Genomic DNA, 20,112 nt, shown 5'->3' with positions numbered 1-20,112 from the left:
AATATCTGTGCATGGAAGCTGCAGTATGGTTAAGCTTAGGGAAAGGTTGTATTCATGGCAAATAAAATATGGTTAGGGTTAGGCAACTAAAACATTCAGTCAAGGTTAGAGAAGGATCATGATTACATGCAGTGACAAGCAACAGACTTCCTTCTCCTTGTTGATAGATTTAAACTTTGTAAAGAAGAAATGACCATATTCACATTATTCTACTCACAATACTTATGTTTGTTTATTGTTTGTCTCCCAGTTTTGGTTTTCCCATGATATGCTTTTGTGGGTTGTTTTTCATACTGTAGTGAAATAAATGGAAACCAAAGGCTGCCTGGAAGGTAGGAAATCAATTAAAAAAAACTTCAAGATGTTTTAGTTTAGTAACAGTTGGCAATAACCAGAAATATTTTTGATTTGTAGTTAATGGAACAAAACATGCAAAAACAGCAGCATGGTCCTTGAAGGGCAGATGGAAGCCTCTGGTGCAGGTGTGTCTCCATCCCTATCAGCGAGCACATCTATAACACTGGGCGGGCGTGGGGTGATCACGTAGGTCTGGTCCTGTCCTGTTTAATATCTAACGGGAGACTGCCTGGTGGCTCCGCGTGTCAACCTCCAGAGCCCCCAGTTCTTCTCACAAGTGCCATATGGGCGGCCCAGCCCCGTTCCATTAGCGGGGCCCGAGCAGAGGCGAGAGCAGGCCTGGACCCCAGCCCTCCTGGCCTTCCCCTGGCACTGCCACAGGGCATGTCCTGCCCACTGCCAGCTGCCCACACTAGGTCAGAGGACACAACAGCCGCTGCCTACCTGAATCTGGCAGCAACCAGCCACTACAGTGAGACAAAATCCATCAATGTGGAGGAAGGACCTTCCAAAGAATCTATTACAAAGACAAAACCAAAGCTGAGCGCGTTATTGGAGCCATCTGACACTATCAGCTTTAAACAGCTGTGGTTGAAGATTTGTCTTTTGCATTTATACACACACAACAAAACCTCAGGCTGGAGCAAACATAAGCACTCCCTGCTTCATGGACCAACCTGTAGCCACATAGTATAGTCATCATACTCTGCTTCTATTCCTCCAAACAACCTTATGTCCCCTTTTAGCTCTCAGATATTAGTCCAGTAATACAAATTTTGTTGCCTTTTCTGTTTAAAAAAAAGGAAATCAAACATAAACAGGTACTCATCAATGTAAAGAATAGGTAGAGGTATTGCTAAAATGTCCAAAGTAATAGTTAACTTAGGACCCTGTATAATGTTTACCAGCCTCTCTACAAAATGATGCACAGTAAAATTGAGCTTGTGGTGTGTTTACAAGCATGTCGCTGCAGCTCTGTGGAATATCTCTGTATCCACACAAACAAGTTCTACTTGTGTAGTGATTTTGTGTTGCAGACCCAATCCTATAATAAGTACTGCATGTTTAAATAACCATATAATTTATTTTAAACTAGAGTTGAAATGTCCAACTCATGCCAAAGCATTTAAAATCATAATCAGACAGTGGGATCCCCTTGAGTACCAAACTACAAAACCTCTTACACTGCTTTTTCAATTCAGAAATACATGGTAGAGTACTCACAAAATAGAAATATATTTTATATATTGTCTTGTATTAGATTCATACATGCTCCCATCTTATCTATATAAGTTAGAAACATCTATCAACGACCTTCGTGACAAGAATCATGAAAACTTTGAAAATGCAACTTGACCCTAGTCTGCTTTTACACATTATTATCGGACCCTAGTCTTTCACCTCATGTATTTGTGAATTGGGTTAAAGTGTTGGGTGCACAGGCATGTAATGAGTGTAAGGGCACCTTCCCTAAAGACGTGCAGAGGAAAGCAGGAGGAGGGCGGGAGGAGGCAGAGACATCCAGCACATCACATGGGAATGTCAGCGTGTGCCTCGGCAGCCTGTACCTGCCACAGGACCTGAGGCCTTTTTTAATTAATCATCACACAGGATGAATAATTCAGCCATTATCGCTAGGAATAAATAGAAAGGCTGGTTTTCCTCCTGAGTTGCACCCAATCAGTTTCCATGTTTCCCTTAATAACCTACAGATTGGGGCCTGGCCTCAGGTAAACACACCTTCTAACTAATAGGTAGTGGCAGGATTTTGTAAACTAAACAAATACTCCCTTGATTCAACAGTTCTAGAAAGTTACTTCCCCCATTAGTGTTCTGTGGATAAACATGATAAGGCAAATACCACAGGCTCATTTGGGAATACTATCCTGATTATTTTTTCCATTTGATATTTTTAATGAGGAAACAGAAAAACAGCTACTCCTTAGCTTAGTTTAAAGAAAGGTCTCTTTCGTCTGACTGAGTTTAGATTAAAAGGGTTGTCATGTGAAAACCTCACATTTTAGCCATGCTATAGTCATAGCTCTATGGATGGCATTGTCAGCCAGTCAGTCTGTTGACATTTTTGTTTTTTAATAAGATGTCTCAACAACTATTGGATTGATTGCCATAAAATTTGGTACCGATACCCATGGTGCTCAAAGATAAATCTAGTGCCACCAGGAGGCCAGAGTTTTCACTTATACTGACAACAATAAAATGCTCCCAAAAACTGTATTAGAATCCAGTTGTAGAGTCGCCCAGCAGCACTAACCACCATGTAGCCATTCCTCTACAAACACCTCCAAACAGTGCAGGGAATATATGCCCTCCAAACTCAGCAACCTGCCTAGTGTGCAGAAGGAGGGCTAAGATTTTTTTTAATCATATTTTGGAACACACACTCCTCTTATTAAATGTTACATAGTGATTATCAGCAGATAGCCATCAGTACATGAGTGTGGCTGATTGTAGCAGCAGTTATAAACCATAGAACAGGAAGTTTAGATGATGTAAGGCAAGCTGACAGATAAACATGTTGATTTGAGTTGAAGTATTTCTGGAGTGTTTCGCTGAATGGAAAGTGTGAGGAGAAAATATGATGAATGCAACAAATAAAAGCCATGTTAAGCCAATATTACAGGCAATCAATCATTTGAATGTCCTCTGTGCAATTATATTTGTAATTAATACTAATTACTCTGAACTAGAGAGCTTTACAGTGAGCTAACAGGAAGTCCCTCAAAACAACAAATAGCCAAACCAATTTAGTTCAAACCACAAACACACAAACTGGAGTATTCATAATTCAACGCTTATGTGAATGACAGCACGAAAACATCGTAATGCTCCTTCAGCCACCTAATATCAATTAGAGTAGTAGGCCTTTCACACAGAAATTTGACTTGTCATTGTAGGAAAAGCTCAGGTGTTACTAATAACATTATGGCTTCCAGTAACTGTCCCAGTAAGCCATAACAGTGTGACAGTTAGCCAATACCAGGGCCTTGAAAACAAAGCAACTACATCGATTTCAGCCATCATTAAATGTATTATTTACACCTGTGCTTTTCCCACTAGGACATGTCAAAATGTCCTCTGTAAAAAAAAGTCCTATGAGAGCAGAGATTAGCAACCAGTGAACAAGACTTCCTCTAGCTCAGTGGTTGCTAAGCTTTTTTGGCTTGTGATCCCTTTAAAATAAAGCAAATTCGACCCAGGACCCCTTGTTGCAGGTTGCATTGTCTATGAGTTAAATGAAAGAGGGCTTTTTTTGTTTTATTTCAATAACTTTTAGAGGTTTGAGGAGATCAAATACAGTAATTCATAATAGATAAAGCAAAAATTTGAGGAAAGTTTTTTAAAAAGTCCTTTTTCCGAATCGCTACCATGGCAACAACGTTAGTTCTGTATGTACATATGTATGTAATGTAAACCCAGATTAGAATATGAGTATAGGCGCAGCTATCCCTATTTTAGTGTGTTTTCAGTTCATGAAAATTAATTGTAACATTTTGGTTGCCTTGTTCAGCATTTTGGTTGTACTAAAAGACCTTCTAAGGAGTCAGCTGTTCAGTTTTTCAGGTAAGTACAATTTGTTTTAAGTCTGTTTCTCACTAGCTAAAATTAGCATTAGCATTAGCAATATCACAGTTAACCATAGACTGTAAATGCACCATGCTAACCAAGCTAGCAGCTAATGCTAGCATTGGGGTCAGCTCCATCCTCTCGTCCAAATATGGTCATTTCTGGCTCCAAAAACCCAAGGTGGCAACGGTCAAAATACCGAACTCAAGGCTTCAAAATGGGAGTCCACAAACCAATGAATGATGTCGCGGTGGCTACGTCCATTATTTTTTTACAGTCTGTGGGCACATTCCAGCGAGAAGTGATGGCGAGCGGCGAGGGAGGAGCATATCTCTTAAATGAGGAAAAACATTTGCCGGCAGGAGGAGATGTGTTTGTATCAGCCATGTAGTTGAGGTAGGTGTTGCTTTCACTGCTTGAATTGAACAGGCCAACCACGGGCATACACTGGCATGGTAATGGTGCAGGCCAAGTGTCAGAAATATGTTTTTTTTTCTGTTGTCCTATCCCATCCTATCATTTTGTGACCCCTTAGATTAATTCAATGACCCCTTGTGGGGGTCCTGACCCCTAGGTTGGGAACCACAGCTCTAGCTGATAGTAACAGGCACAGAAACCATGTGAACAGAACAAATATCCACTCAACATACATGTTAGCACATGCAGCAATTCACCTAGCTACTCACCTTGTTGAAGTGAAGCATATCCCTCAAGTCAAAGCTAATTATAAATCCCTCTTTTACAAGACTCCCCTTCTATAGTTTCCCTCTCAAATCAGGAAACTCTGTCTTCCATCTTAATGAGCAGAGCTGACCAGGTGAGTGGGTGGGGCATTGGCAGGTTAAATAGTCCGCCAAATTGCGAGGGTGCATTGGATTTCTACTGCAGCCAGCTGACAATGTCATGAGAGAGAGAGTAGCAAATGCAGCTCAACCTACAACTGGACTAGCTTATGTCTTTCACACTGAAAATTTTAATTAAAAAAAATCAACAGCAGCATGTGTCTTTCCAGAAACAGTGCTGCCATTATGTTGCGTTATCCACAGAACAGGTGACTACTAGCATGATGCAACAAATATTTTTTTAGTAGAAAGTAGTTCCAAGGATATTGTTTACAACAATATTTTGCATGTTAAATTCCAGTTACTCTCATATGAAAACCAAGATATATACCTTAATTTCACATGTGGACTTTCATATGTGACTTTCTTGTTATCTGTGCTGATTTTGTCTGTTGACACTGTAAGTTGAGTAACCTGATTTAATGTGAAGTGGCCATTCTGTATTAACTGTATGAAATATGAATGTATGTTATTCTCTCACTAGGCATGTGGCCGATAGACGTCAGAGGTTTCTGTAGCAATTCAATATTAAATAGAACATTGCCGGAAACATGAATCCATTCTTATTCAGAAACAAATACACCCTTGGCCCCTGGTGTTATTTTTAACCTGTGATCATTGGTTTCTTTCTATCCTACAGTGTTACAACAGTTCACAGCATGTACTGTTATTCCTACACTGAAGCCTCCCCTCTGATCCTGACATCCTATCACCTTGACCTTTAACAGGTGACTGAACATCCCTGAGGGGAGCTAAATAAAAGGCCAGCACTGTGTTTCCTACCGATATCACTGATGTGATATCAGTGGTTTCTCATTGAGAGGGGGATTTGCTTTACTGGTGTATGAAGCCAAATACATCTCAGAGCATTGCCTGTTAGAAGCTGTCAGGATGTGTAAAGGGGGATGGGAGGTTTCCCTGCCCCAAGGACAGCATGGGAGGGCAGAGGAGCACTGATTGAGAGCAACACCTGTCAGGTGAGGCTTTCGCAGTTGACGGCGCAGAAGGAGCACCAAGTCGACTGCTATGACTGCTAATCTCTGACGTGGCAACCTGCCGGGCTCTGCCAGTCTCCAGAGGGAGAACGCCAGGAGCCCGAGCACTGAGCCTTTTCTAGGGCTGCAGTCCTGCTAATGTCTCCCCGAACAGAATAAACCACGCTGATATGCTCTAAATACATTTCATTATCATCATCATGATTATGTCACTAATTGTGTGTACTCGGTAATGCGCTGCAGCAGCCCTCTCCTGGGAGGTGTCTGAAAGACTGAATGATTAAAACATGTATGATGAACCATGCATCAAAACATCCCTGTGGGTTTCCTCACAGGATACATGTAAGCGGCTCCACTGACACTTGGAGCGAGCAAACAGAAGAGGATGTGGTCTACTGAGGGTTGAAAGGCTGAAGTGCAACCTACAGGCAATAACAAGACAGCAGGTGGATATTAGAGATGCAGGGAATTGACCTGAGCTGACCCCATCCATATCCATAAACCCACACTACATAACCTATATACCTTCAGACATGACTCAAGCGCAGCCTAAATAATTCCACTACCAAACAATAAGTAAACCAAAGACTGAGGTTCAAATCATGGATGGGTTTCTTTGGCCTGCGCAGGGGCCTGTTTCCGTCTTTATGTGGTTGACAGGAGAGGATAAAGTTTTTGTGACAGCATTTGATGAATGTTTAATCCAACATTCATACATCCCAGGCTGGGATTGGGTCCCCAGTCAAAATCCACCAAAGACACACAGCAGGTGTCTGAAATATTCATTCACTACACGCTTCATTAAGAATGAAACATACCATGGTCCCCGTTCATTTATTCATTTCGATTATCGAAACAAAAGACAGAAAAATGAGAGATTAAAACATGGTGGGTGCGCTATTCTATATTTGTCTCACAGATTTGTAACAATTTGTTTTGTGACAAATAACTCTGCCTGTTGAAATCCCGCTGTCATCTTGCTGAGAGTCAGGCAGCTACTGCGAGAGGAGCTTTCATGTGAGGGCTGTGACAAATCACTATGTGCCTGGGAATCTCTAGCGCTGCATCCGACTGCAGCAGTTTGACCTTTGACCGGTCCAAGAGCGTCCACTGACTCACTGCATAAAACACGCTGATATATATCTGTGCCATCTACTGCAGACGGGATCGTTTTCGTATTTTTATTAATTAACACTGAAATATGACAATTAATGATCTCTCTTGGTGACGAGTGACCACACTTGGACAGATGAAATGACTGATGTCGTACCTGTCAGGGACTGAATTCATTTTTTTTCTCTCTCAGACTGGTGAATATGTCATTGTGGAGTGTCAGGGCTGTTTCAACATAGGTCTAACCTCTTTGAATGAATGTGTCACATAGATTACTAAATTTCCCCATGGACATCATTAAAGTTTCATCTAATCTAATTTAATTAAAACAAGGATGTGCAAGTGTCCTGACACACTGTCCAAGTCTGAATGTGCTGTATTGTTCTGAGACATTGTGGCTTTGCCAAAGTCAAACAAACGAAAAACAAACAGACCTTATAGGCACATACATTACTATGATGTTAGAGAAAATGTGGTGTAAGCGTTCTATAAAGAAAAAAAATCTAATGTATGAAGACAAATATTTCAATAGAAATATTGCATGCATTGATTGTGATTCCTTTAGATGCATGCTGACAGTCTGAGGGGGAAAGTGATTGGCATTCAAGTGAAGTGAGGAGTTCAAAAGACAACATCTCAGAGATCAGTTATGGTATTTTCCACATTTGATCAGTGCTCGTTGTTCTGACAGCTGGCAGGTCAAAAACTGCAATCATCATCTTGTAAATAGAAATGGTACACCTGCTTCACATTTTTACATTAAAGTATTCTGTTTACTTATGGAGGAAGATGAAGCGGTCGTCCTACACATGTTCATCTGCTCCGTACATGATAATGAGCTGAACTTCTGCTCTCAGACATAGTGTTTCCTGTTTGTTGTTTGCTAAAAAGGCTCAGTCTATTAAATGTTTGTTATCCTGAGTTGTGAGCAGGACCAAGGACTCAGAAAAAGGTTAAAGGTACATGTGATCAATGTGAATGGCAAGGTATGTATTTGCATACATACTAAATTACATGCATATTCATAGCCTACATATGAATATGCACATATGGCATTGGGACTGTAACTCATGTTGCTTGGTCTACAAAATGTAAGAAAACGGCACAAAATGTCTGTCATATTTTTTCAAAGGCCAGGCTGACATCACCAAGCTGCCTGACTTGTTTGACCAATAGACCAAAACCCAAAGCTATCTGGTTTATAATCACACAAGACAAAAAAAAGAATATTTTGACCCCACAGAATTATCTTGGGATGGGTTAAAAACCACTGAAATAAATTATAGCACCCAATTTATAATCCCTTTGTGGCCTTTGACAATACCCAACATTTTTCCCTTACCTATAATGAACTGACATTATGGATCATTCTGTACTCACATGTCTTAATAGCTTCAGTCTGTGCTCTTTAGATCTGAGATAACAATCAAAAGGAAAATCTCATTATCAATATTTGAGTGATCTGACTTGTGATTTAAAATAGAATAAAAATGAATACAATGTGACAATATGAGAGAAACCTATAGCTTTTTGAATACATATGGAGACTGGGAACATATTTTCATATGCAACATTCAATAATTTCTAAAAAATAAAAATAAATTGATAATTTGGCATCTTTTGCAGGACATTTTAACATGGGTGTGGGTGTTTTTTGTTTTGTTTTTGGTTTTTACTTTTTACAATATATATATTACTCCTCCTAACAGCAGTGTTAAATGGATGTAAACTTGGTTGTTGACATCATCCACAGTGCACTATTTAACTCCGCGGAGGAAGTCCCTCCCTCCTCTCCTCCCGCGCGCGCCGACGTCACTTCCACCACACAGAAAACATGTCGGCTACCAGTCCGCCAGACTCGGCGGATTCACTTCCCAGAAATGTGGTCATAAAGACGGAGCCCGAGAACGACGGTGGGCTTGTCTTCGGGCCGGAGGATGTGCCAGTTAGGCGGGAGCCCGTCGTCCCGCTCATGGCCCCGGTCAGCGGGCTGCAGCCGCTCTCTTGGTCGCAGGACCACCGCCTGGCTGTGTGCACCACCAACTCCATGTCGCTGATGGAGCTGGTTTGTGACGTCCACAGCAACAAACAGGACCTGGCGCTGCACAGGACCTCCATCCCCGTGCCCACTGAGGTGCACAGATTACGGGTAAATATCCACAAATGTTGAACTCTCTAAATTAAGTAATATGCTGTATCAGGAAGCAATAACAACCTTACAGGCGTCTGCGCAGCTAGTTAGCGCACCCCCTCCAGTTTACAGGTATGGAAGCAGTTAAAGGGAAACTTCACAGTTGTGATTATGATAATTTTTTAAAACTAGGTCACCCATGTAATAGAAATGTTCAATTATTTTCTAAATTGGTGCCTTTATAACTAGAGAAAACTGAGAAAAAGGCTGCAGATTCCCAAAATCACTCTTAAGGGGGAATCCCACCACAACCAGAATGCATTGCATGTGTTCTGGTCCAGTCTGCTACTGATGGTGTGTTCACCAAAGACAGGTGGGTTTCCCAGCAGAGCAGCTGATTAGCAGCATCCCCCAGGAACAGTGCTAGGCTTTGAAGCCAATTTGACATAGTGGCCAAACCGTGTAATTACGGGTCCGTCGTGTGATGCACACTGGTCTAAAAAGCATCTTTCCCGCACACAATCATGGGAAAAGGAGCAGCTCTAAAAACAGTGGATACTTTTTTTTTTTGAGTGTCACAACTCCGCAACATGACTTGTTTCACTATTAGAATTTGATCCATTCAGTTCGATAACATTTGGAAAGTCTTGAAGAGCTGCACGATTGAATTTTTTTATCCTGTTCAAGTTAGCAGAGGGCTAAACCAGGAGTTAGCTGGCTTGTCTGGCGGAAGTCTCTGGTGTGCATGTGGTTGGGAAGCGAAGTTAAAGGAAACGCTAGTGTGCTTGCTCTATGGGTGCAGAAGATCGGGGAAGTTTTATTCCGGAAAGTCGAACTTCATGCACCACTGAGCAACTTTCATAGGAATGAATGAGGCGCCACCTCCAATCCTATGTCCATTATCCATTACTTTATTCTTAAGTATGTAGTAGTATGATAATTTAGTGTCTGCTTTTCCCTATCACTGGCGTAACTTGGTAGATGGAGTGTTTTTGGAGACCCGTCTTTGACCATTCTTGAAGGCACCCGACTGTCGGTCGGAACAAAAGAGGACATTTGAGGACGTCATCTTGGGCTTTGGGAAGCAATGATGGACATGTTTCACCATTTTCTGACATTTTATGGGCCAAACAACTAATCCATTGATCGAGAAAATAATCAACAGATTAATCAATAATGAAAATAATTGTTAGTTACAACCCTGATTGGTGTGGTTGATCATTTGTTTGGTTAATTGACAAATCAATTATTTTCACTAATTGATAAAAGTCTTAATTGACTGACAGATAATATTATTGTAAGAAATGCCCATAACAAGCTCCCAGAGTCCAAGGTGACGTCCTCAAATTGCACGTTTTCCCCGACCAAAAGTCCAAAACCTAAAGACTTTCAGTTTACAAAGATATAAAGAGAAACAGCAAATCTGCACATTTGAGAAGCAGGAACCCATAAATATTTGGCATCTTTACCTGATGAACGATCAATCCACTAAGCATTTCATCTCTACAGTTAGGTGTTAGTTTGATGATTTTATTAGATTGATATAGATAAGCACATTGTAGAAGAAATGACAACCTTAATACATGAGCTGAAACAATTAGTCATTTAATCAATTAGTTGATTGACAGAAAAATAATCAACTATTCCAGCCTCTCAAATGCAAAGATTTGTTGCTTTTCTTTGTCATATATCACTGTAAACTGAATATCTGCTGAAGATGTCATCTTGGGCTCTGGGACGTTACGATGGGGATTTTTTTCCCCCCAATTTTGTGACAGTGCATAGACTAAACAATTGATCGATAAATCAAAAAAATATACGTCAGATTCATTGTTAATGAAAATGATTGTTAATTGCAGCCCTGCTTAATACTCTGGACATTCTATGGCAAATGATTGCTAAACCTTGATTCATTTGGTGCAAAAATCAGATGGTCAGACAGTATCTTACTTATCCGTGAACCACTGACAGATATTCTGACCTGCTAAAACACCAAATTAATTTTCATTTCTCCAGCTATTATGGAAAAGGGGGCTCTTGTGATTTTAAGGAACAGTCCTGGGACACAAAAATAATTTTTTTAAATGGTTTTCACTCCCTTTAGATGAAGACGATGTGTCCACCACATTCCCAGTTGTCTGAAATGTTTAAAGCAGGACAGGAAAAAAAGTGAAGAAAGTTGAGCAAAATAAATCTCTGCTTCAGCCATCAGCTGTGTTTAATTTGCTTTTTGATTAATTTTGATTATTGATTACAATGCCGATTATTTTCTCGATGAATCGTGTTATTTGACAATAGTGGAAAATTAATAACTCCACCTAGCCCAATGTCATGGCTTCTAATGTCTTGTTGTGTCTGACCAACAGTCCAAAACCTAAATATCAAGTTTACCATTATGTATGACAAAGAAAAGCATCAAATCTTCCCATGTGAGAAACCAAATGTAGCTAATGTTTAAGATTTTTTCCTTAACAAAATACTAAAACCATTATTGGTTATCAAAATAGATTTAGATTAATTTTCTGTTGATAACTAGTTGATTAATTGTTGCAGCTGTGATTTTTGCAGTGAGTCTTGGTCAGCCAAAAATGATTTTAATCAGAGAGGAACAAGGGATTGATGTGACCTGATAGAGTTTAGTGCAGTGTTCCCCATATATGGCAAGTGAAGTCAGATTTTGGACATTATTTGCAACACAAGTGCCAGAACATTTTATGTTACAGCCATTGTTAATAAGTAACACTGATGTGTCTAAAGAATACTCAGGTGATTAAAAATGACATCTGTGAGTTGTAGTAGTGTTTCTATTTGTGTACTTGCACAGCAACTTGTGTAAACATGCCTTAGAAACTCCGAGCTCAGCAATGCTTAAACCTGTGTGCTATTAGTTTGGCAGTGGTGGATGTTTCTGTATTTTCATTATTTACTTACTAAACTGGAAGTAAAATAATTATAGCTACGCAATACAAGTGTTGATGAAACGAGAGAGTGAAAAACTGACAAATGATTTTGCTGTGGGAAATTTGTCTCTGCGCAGCTGCTCTGGCGTACAAACATGATTGTTTATAGGTTCGTCTTCTCTCCAAAAAAGGACTTGGCAGATAAACTGTTGGATGTAGCTGAATTTTATCATTCACAAGGCACAGTGACAGAAGGGAACATTTGTTTCCTGCTGTCATTTATACATATGATTAACTGCTCGTACATATGAGTGTTGCTGAACTGGGAGCAGTAAATGATGGCACTCAAAGCACAACTCGATTTTTAGAGACCACATATAATATGATGACACTGCTACATCACCCATCCAGGTGGCGGCTGTTGTGTTATCCTTGTTTAAGTGGCAGGATCTTCTGCCAAAACAGAGTGTTGGTAGTCATTTACCAAAACCATCCCACATGTGAATAGAAATCCCTGATACAGGAAATTAAAATACATTTTGCTACACTGCTATATTGTTATGTCAAATATCCATCTGATCCAGTTTATTTGTCAATGATGCACAATATCCATGAACCTGTAGTATCTTTCAGGTCATTATCACTTTACTTACAAAGAATACTTTGCAACTACTCTGGTTAATTTAGGATAATTACTTCTGCTGTCCAAAAAATCACTTGTACTGATGTCAGTGTAACCCAAAATTAACAGAGGTTGACAATTAGTAGCAGAAATCAGAGATGCTTCTCAGACCTGAAGAATTGCAAGCATCACTTTTCAGGTTTTCTGAAATTTCTCAGTTTAAAACTATAACTCCCAAATACTACATGATTCTGAGTTTTTGTTCCATTTCAAAGTGTTTTGGGGTTCAAAAATGTGTCAGTGCAATCAAATGTTAATGTATGTTGCACATGTACAGTAGTTTGGATGACTTGCAAACTTTTCTTAAATCTGACCTTTAACCTTAATTATTGCTTTCTTTTGTGTTTTATAACTTTTAAGGTGGGACCAACCAAAGAGCAAACTGAAGCCATGGAGAAGTTTTCCTCACATCCCGACCCCACTGTAAGGCAAGTTTTTCTGGCGGACCGAGTGATGAACCCATCGTTAGGAGTGCACAAAGGAATAAAGTATGCCAGTTGGTCTCCGTTAGGTTGTGACTCTAGTGGACGCTGTCTGCTCGCTTGTCTAACACTTGACCATAGACTTACCATTCATAATAGCCACAAGCGTCTTGAGTGGAACATGCTCGTTGATCTCACCAAAAAGTACAGTGAGAGGGTGAAGGAGCGAGGCTACGCCAAAAAGGACAACAAGCCGCCGCAGGCAAACCTGCTGGACTTTGACGAGCTGCAGCGGCGTTTCCGTATGCAGACTCCTCTGAGGATGGAGTGGTCGAGCGTTTACACCATCAAACAGGTTCAGTCAGACAACACATGCATAGACGTGGAGATGGTACTCCTCGCCATCTTAATGGAGAACGGTGACCTTGTTTTGTGGAAATTTGTGGTGCCCTTTTTAAACGGGGCAGATGTCGTGTTTTATGATATCATCGAATCAGGTGTGACTAGACCCAGTGACTTGGCGTGGTGGGAGTATGAAAGCGCAGATCGCCGGATGAGCGGCCTGATTGTCGGCAGTGAGGTGGGACCCGTCAAGATCATGCCGGTCAGCCTGTCGGGAGTGAAGGGCTACTTCACCCTCCGACATCCCGTCATCCTCTGGAAAGAGTGCGACGAGATCGCTGTTGAAAACATCAAATGTGTCCCAATGATCCACCCGATACATAAATCCAGCTGCAGCCTCATTGTCGCCTCACGCGGCTGCTACGTCTTTTGGTGTTTGCTCATGATTTCGCCAGCCGGATTAAATGTGTACAACTCTCATGTGGCAGGGCTCCACTCGCTCCCTGTGGTCTCACTAGCAGTCAGTCAACATGGCGTAGCAGTGTACACATGTTCCATAGATGGGTGGATAAAAAAGCTGACACCGACATTTACAGAGAACACTTTGATTTTCAATCAAGAGGACATGTTGCGACCTGAAAACCTAACAGGGAGGCGGATACATGGGATTGCAGTGAGCCACAATGGAGCGTATATTGCGCTTGCCAGCACACAAGGTATGGTTGGTGCCTATCACCCAGTTAACAGGACCTACCAGGTGCACTTTGTGACCCTGAAAACTCCAGAAACAGCAGCAGCAATGCTGCTCAAGTCCCCCATGCAGAACCTGTACAAACTGGCTGACCTGCTTGATATCGTGAGGTGGCAAATTTTGAAAAACAAGTGCATTCCTGCGTCGCTGCAGGAAGAGCTCGACCAAAAGATCCAGGAAGTAGACTCGCCCTACTTGTGGCGTTTCAAGCTCTTTTTAGTGCGTATACTTTACCAGTCACTACAGACACCTCCGACAGATCACCACTGGAAACCTACGCACGAGGACAACAAGGTGTTTGTCAGGGACGAGGAAGAGGAGGACGGAGAAAACGAAGAAGAAGCTGTGCAAGAGGAAGGCGAGCCCGGTGGAGTAAAACAGTTGAAGGAGGAGAATCTGGAGGAGCAGATGGCAGAGGTGCAGGCTTGGATCAATGCTGTGGAGACCCACCTGATGAGAGAGAACATGAAGAAGGTGCTGGGCGTGGTGTATCTCAACACCTGGATCGCTCAGAACACCAGCATACCTACCTGTGGCCTGGTGGAGTACCTCGCCAGAGACGCTAACGACAGAGCTGCAGAGGTAAAACTCACTGACTTACCTGATAGTTATTCACTTCTGCATCATACCACAAATACTTTTATCAGAGCAATCCCAAAGTGATATTTATATAATGCAGCATATTAGCACAGTGTTCACTTAAAGCACATTAAAGTCAGTAAAGTTGGCTAACAAATGTTTAACGGCATTAAGCTCATTTAAGAAAATGGCCCGCATCACAATTTTACTTTAAAGTGAGACTACGTAACTTTTGATGTGTGTGTATGTATGTGTAATATATAATATACACACAAACACACTTGTATAGATGTTGTTGTGTAACTGACATTTCATGAGTCAGTTTGCTGACGTTGAATCCTCACTATGCTACACTACATTGCCTTTCAGCATGTGAACAGCCATATGTCATTCCATAGCCATGAGCTTTATATGCTGATACAGCCTTCACTCCTCAGGGAAGGCTTTCCACAAGATGTGGGAGCCTGGCTGCAGAGATTTGCTCCCATTCATCCACAAGAGCGTTGGTGAGGTCAGGGCTCTGAGCAGGACAGTTAAGCTCTTCCACTCTCAACTGGGAAAACCGTTTCTTTATAGACCTGGCTTTGTGTGTGGGAGCATTGTGATGTTGAAACAGGAAAAGGGTCTTCTTTAAACTGTTGCTACAAAGTTGAAAGCACACTATTTTTCAAAATATCAGTGTATGCTGTAGCAGTCAGATTTCCCTTCAGGGTCCTATGAAATGGTATCATTACTTCTTTAATGATGTAGTGATGTATTTCCTGCTGAAACAGGTCAGTGAGTGGTCAATCTTAAATATAAGCCAATGGGATTTCAGTTATTAAGAAAAAGGAGTTTGATTTGATAAGATGGGCAGATAGGTGGACTTGTTGAAAAATGTCTTATTACTTTACTGGTTTATTGGTACACTCAGTTGTGCAGCATGACATCCACACTGAATATGTACTGTTTCCCAGGAAGTTCCAGTGACCATTTCATGAGATCTTTAATAAGAACCAACTAAACCATGAGAACAACCCCAGGCCAAAAGTACAAAAATGTATGTGGACAGGGATCCATATAGTGTATGTTTCAGTATTTACAATTAAGCGCCTTTGATGCAACCCAAGGACACTGTATGCAGAAACGGCTGCTGCAAAACGGGCTGCAGTGTAATCTGACAGGGCCATTGCACCTCTTCAGTGTACATCTACTGAAAGTGCTTGTTTTGCCATTGAAAGGCTCAGATTGTTATTGTAAGTGTCTGACAACATTATGGAAAGGATCATACAGAGAACCAATTTAAAAAATTGTCCCCATTAGTCGCTTAGACACAAAAAGATGGGAAAATAGGGTCCAAGTTGAAAAATACAGAAGTTTCCCTTTAAGTCTTGTATAGTACATGTCATCAGGTGAAGATGCAGTGCATTTGGATCAAATAAACAAAGGATTGGATCTTGATATGGCTTTGCTCACCCAGAACTGAAAATATGACAAGATCAGCTCTGATATTAGTGTTTCAGATCAGCTCAAAATAAAACTGTTCCATTGAGCCTTTTATGAGATTAGAATTAAACTCACTTGTGTCTTCTCTGCTGCCAATATAAAAGTTGGATTAAACTTCAGTGTTATATTTGCCTTCACTCACACCCTCCGGCTCTGTGTGTGTCATCCCTCTCAGGTCCTGATCGGCCACATCAAGAACAAGATGAACAAGCAGACGTTCTCGGAGCGCTGCAGCCTGTGTCAGGCCGTGCTGCCCTTCACGGACCACAAACAAGCAATCTGTAAAAACGGTCACATGTGGCTCAGGTATAAAGATTATCCTTGACTTCTGAACAACTTCCACAAGTTCAAATCTAATCCACTAAAGATGTTTTTTATTAGCTTCAGCCTCTGGTTCAGATAACACAGTTGAGCCTGACAGTCAAGACATGAATTGAATCTTAATGCCAAATGCCTTCTTTGACGGTTTATTTATCTTCACAGAGCTGTAATCAAGCCTCCCACCTTTTGATATTTACCCATGCGCCACTCTCATCGTCTTATAAATATCGTCTGTCAAACATTTCTACAGCCTTCTCGCTAGCTAGATCGTGGTGTGTCTGGTGGGCACTGAGAATGAAATCTGTGCCCGTCAGCTGTACCTCAGCGCTGTTTTTGCTCCACTTTTGTGAGTTTGTGTGTGTGTGTGAGCGTGCGTGTGCATGTCTCTGTCCCTGCCAGCTAGCTCACTAATGCCTTTCTCTCGGTCTCCTCCAGGTGTGTGTTGTCATACCAGGCCTGCCAGACGCTGACGTTTAGACGTTGCCTCTTGCTGGATAGCATCTCCAGACTGCCAGAGCCTGAAGGTAAGCGCCACTTTCCGTCTTCCTCCACCTCCATTTGACAGTCACGCTCTCGATCAGCCGTCTAGTCCTGAAACCTTCAACGTCAGCCCTCGTCCCGCTCGGCTGTTCAGATCACACACAAAACACAATATTTAACATGAATGATTATTAGAATTAGTGGAGATTTTTTGTAAAACTGATCAGGAAGTTCAAAAACTGGTCAGAAAGTTTATCTCAGGTCCTTGGTTGAGACTTTGTTTTTGCCACATTCACAGAAAAAAGAACAAAAAACAACTTTGTCATGTCTCAAAGTTTTAAGTATGAGTGCACAATCAAGAATTTTTATTTTACAACAAACAAATCCACTTGAAACAGGTATGTAGCCTGTATTCAGTTATGCCATCTGGACAGATTAACAGAGATTATAATGTATTTCCCTAATCAGAAAGCTGTGTCCCTTATGTCTCAGTTTGTCCACATTTTTGATAAGTGGCGGATTTAAAATCTACTCAATTTACTGTAGTTTAGGAATTGTGAGTTCTGGTGCAGACATTAATTATCTTTGCATGACTTTATTCAGTTTGGTCCGGTGTAGCTCAGTGGTAGGCTGTGACACAAACACTCACATGTGCAATAACATGCACTGGTTTCTAATCGTGTTTTTACAGAACGTGTGTGTATGACAAAGACTTCAGACAGTGAAAGTATAGTATAGGTGTAACAGCAGAGCATTAATAATTTCCGCAGCCAATTAGCCCAATACTCATGCTTAATTGTTGGATTTAGAGATGAGCATGTATTGCTTTAATGTAAATATAGAAAATATGTAAAAATGTATTTTGCCAGATACATTTGACATGTTTTCAGACATCTTTCTGCAGCACATCTGTCTTTGACACACGATTTTAAAGATGCAGTGTGTAGGATTTAGTGGCATCTAGCAGTGAGGTTGGAGATTATAACAAACTGAATATGCCCCCCTCTCCCTGTCAAACATGTAGGAGAAACTATGGTGGCCACGAAACTTGCAAAAGGCCCTCTCTAGAACCAGCTTTTGGTTTGTCCGTTCAGGGCTACTGTGGAAACATGGCGGTGTGGGACAGGACCCACTCCCTATGTAGATATAAAGGACTCATTTTAAAGAAATGAAAACACAACAATTCTTATTTTCAGGTGATTATACGTTAATTAAAAGATACTTATGAATATTATATTCCATTTCTACCAAGTCCCTTTCACTAGATAACACTAAATTCTACATAATGCACCTTTAATGGATCATTACACCAGCACAACGTTGGGTCACATACAGTCTTCTAAAGCAATTATTATGATAAGATACTAATGAATCATGAGGCCGTGTGGTTTTGTTTGGTGCCTTTTTTAAAAATGCCAAATAAACAAGGGGTCTATTGCCAGCAATGTGGGTCCTGCAGTGGACACAGTTTGGAGGGAAAAACATCGCACTCTTCTCAGTGTTTGAGGATTGGCTTCATCTAGCTGCCCGATGCGTCCCAGGTCTTTATCGGTCCTGCCTGAGTGCCTGAGGCAGGGCTCTCCTGGTCATTCCAGCCTATCTGAGCTAAAGACTGACAGGTCTGTGCAGTTTTGGCATCTGTCAAAATCAACATCATCGCAGCTCCTGTCTCTTAACAGTTTACCAATGTGAGGCAGGTATTATTTGCTGTTGAAACCTCAAGTTAATGATCATCATGAATGTGAGGGATGCTCGCCCTCACAGTGAATGCACTTCTGTAATTTCTCATTATTTATTAGAGAATTCTGCTGCCTGTTTCTAATGTCACTACTGTGTCCAAGCATAGACTGACAAAAATGTTGGGACTCATTTCATCCCTATTTGCTCACACACTGTACAGTATGGGAAGCATTTTGCTGCATATTCACAATTGTTGAACAGTTAGGGAGGGAGACTGTTGGTCTTATGATTATTGTAGTTGTATGAGTTTTTTTTAACCTCTTTCTCTCTGCATTGCAAGGGGGGAAAACATTTTTTTTTATGAAACAACAATAATGGCTCATTCAGTGTTTTGTGGATTGCGTTTTCTTTGTGCATAAGAAATTATAATTAATGAGTTAGTTAAGCTTTATTTATTCAGGAAGTCTCAATAAGATCAAGATCTCTTTTACACAAAAGTGCCTTAGCCTTTATGTCACTCAGACTTGTGCGTTACTGGCAGAGTTACAGAAACGTTACCAGGTCTGATCTAGTAAGACTGATATCCTGATGTTAACGGAGAAGTGACTGAGGCATCAACATGTGAAACTGCCATCATATTGATGTAGTAAAGTATGCATCTTAAAGGGGCCTTAAAAGTTTTTATAATGATTGCATATTTAGAAATCTTCAGTACAAACACGACTTTGTTTTGTATCTCCACAGATCCAGAGTGGATAAGGAAGATACTGCAGGCGCCCTGCACACTCTGCGACTCACCGATGATCTAGAGCTGAACGACCGGAGCAACCTCAGGGCTTCCCTGCGACCTTCAGAGCTCCCCGCTCTGACGCAGGGTCCAATTTTGTCAGACATCACTGCTACAACTTTTTTTATTTCATGTATTTTGTTCACAGTTTTATTACTTTATATTGGTATCTTAAAAGTGCAAATAAAAGGCTTTGATTATACATTCAAACTCTATTTCCTCTTGAGTGTAGCCTACAAAGTGTGCTGAGAAATTGCTCTCCCCTGCCATGGTTTGAAATGAATATTTTACTGAGGTAAAACATTTTGGACTCAAACTTTACAGACTTCTTTATTCCCCCTCCCCCTCAAATTTAATTCCCACCCAGACACAGTGTTTGCACAAGGGTGCAAAGAAACAAAGTTTAAAATGTGGTTATATATGGAGGTTTTTATTATTCAGTAGGACTTCAGGGCACCATAAATAAGCTCCCTCGTTTTCCTTATGTTGACTATATTTTCAAACCTTTGGTGTAGTTTTTATTGCAAGTAAGTGGAACTCACTCTGCTAGTTCTATTTTAGTGATTTTTCTTTTTTTCTTTTTTTTTTGAGCGCAACAAATAATACAGTCTGAATAATACATACTCTGGAAAAAACTCAACCTACCTACTTTAATTGGCA

The 20,112-nt window shown here is 40.9% G+C and overlaps 1 protein-coding gene and 1 long non-coding RNA gene across 2 annotated transcripts in view; one reads left to right on the top strand and one right to left on the bottom strand.

Moving 5' to 3' along the window:
- The first annotated feature begins 8,682 nt into the window (after nt 1-8,682).
- Nucleotides 8,683-19,654, top strand: gtf3c4 (general transcription factor IIIC, polypeptide 4). Its single transcript, XM_042394699.1, has 5 exons — nt 8,683-9,041; nt 12,966-14,702; nt 16,360-16,490; nt 16,941-17,029; nt 19,410-19,654. Exons 1-5 carry the CDS (start codon nt 8,727-8,729, stop codon nt 19,472-19,474), a joined length of 2,337 nt encoding a protein of 778 aa, XP_042250633.1. The 5' UTR covers nt 8,683-8,726; the 3' UTR covers nt 19,475-19,654.
- The window catches only part of LOC121885336, a 53,022-nt gene continuing 49,947 nt past the window's right edge, over nt 17,038-20,112 (bottom strand). Inside the window, exon 4 of the long non-coding RNA XR_006092535.1 lies at nt 17,038-17,131. This is a non-coding gene — a long non-coding RNA (uncharacterized LOC121885336). The remainder of the gene's footprint in view (nt 17,132-20,112) is intronic.

Source organism: Thunnus maccoyii, chromosome 19 (assembly GCF_910596095.1).
Source record: "Thunnus maccoyii chromosome 19, fThuMac1.1, whole genome shotgun sequence".
Taxonomy (NCBI): Eukaryota; Metazoa; Chordata; class Actinopteri; order Scombriformes; family Scombridae; genus Thunnus; species Thunnus maccoyii.
The sequence above is the reverse complement of the archived record's forward strand: the minus strand, read 5'-3'. Positions and strand labels throughout refer to the sequence as shown.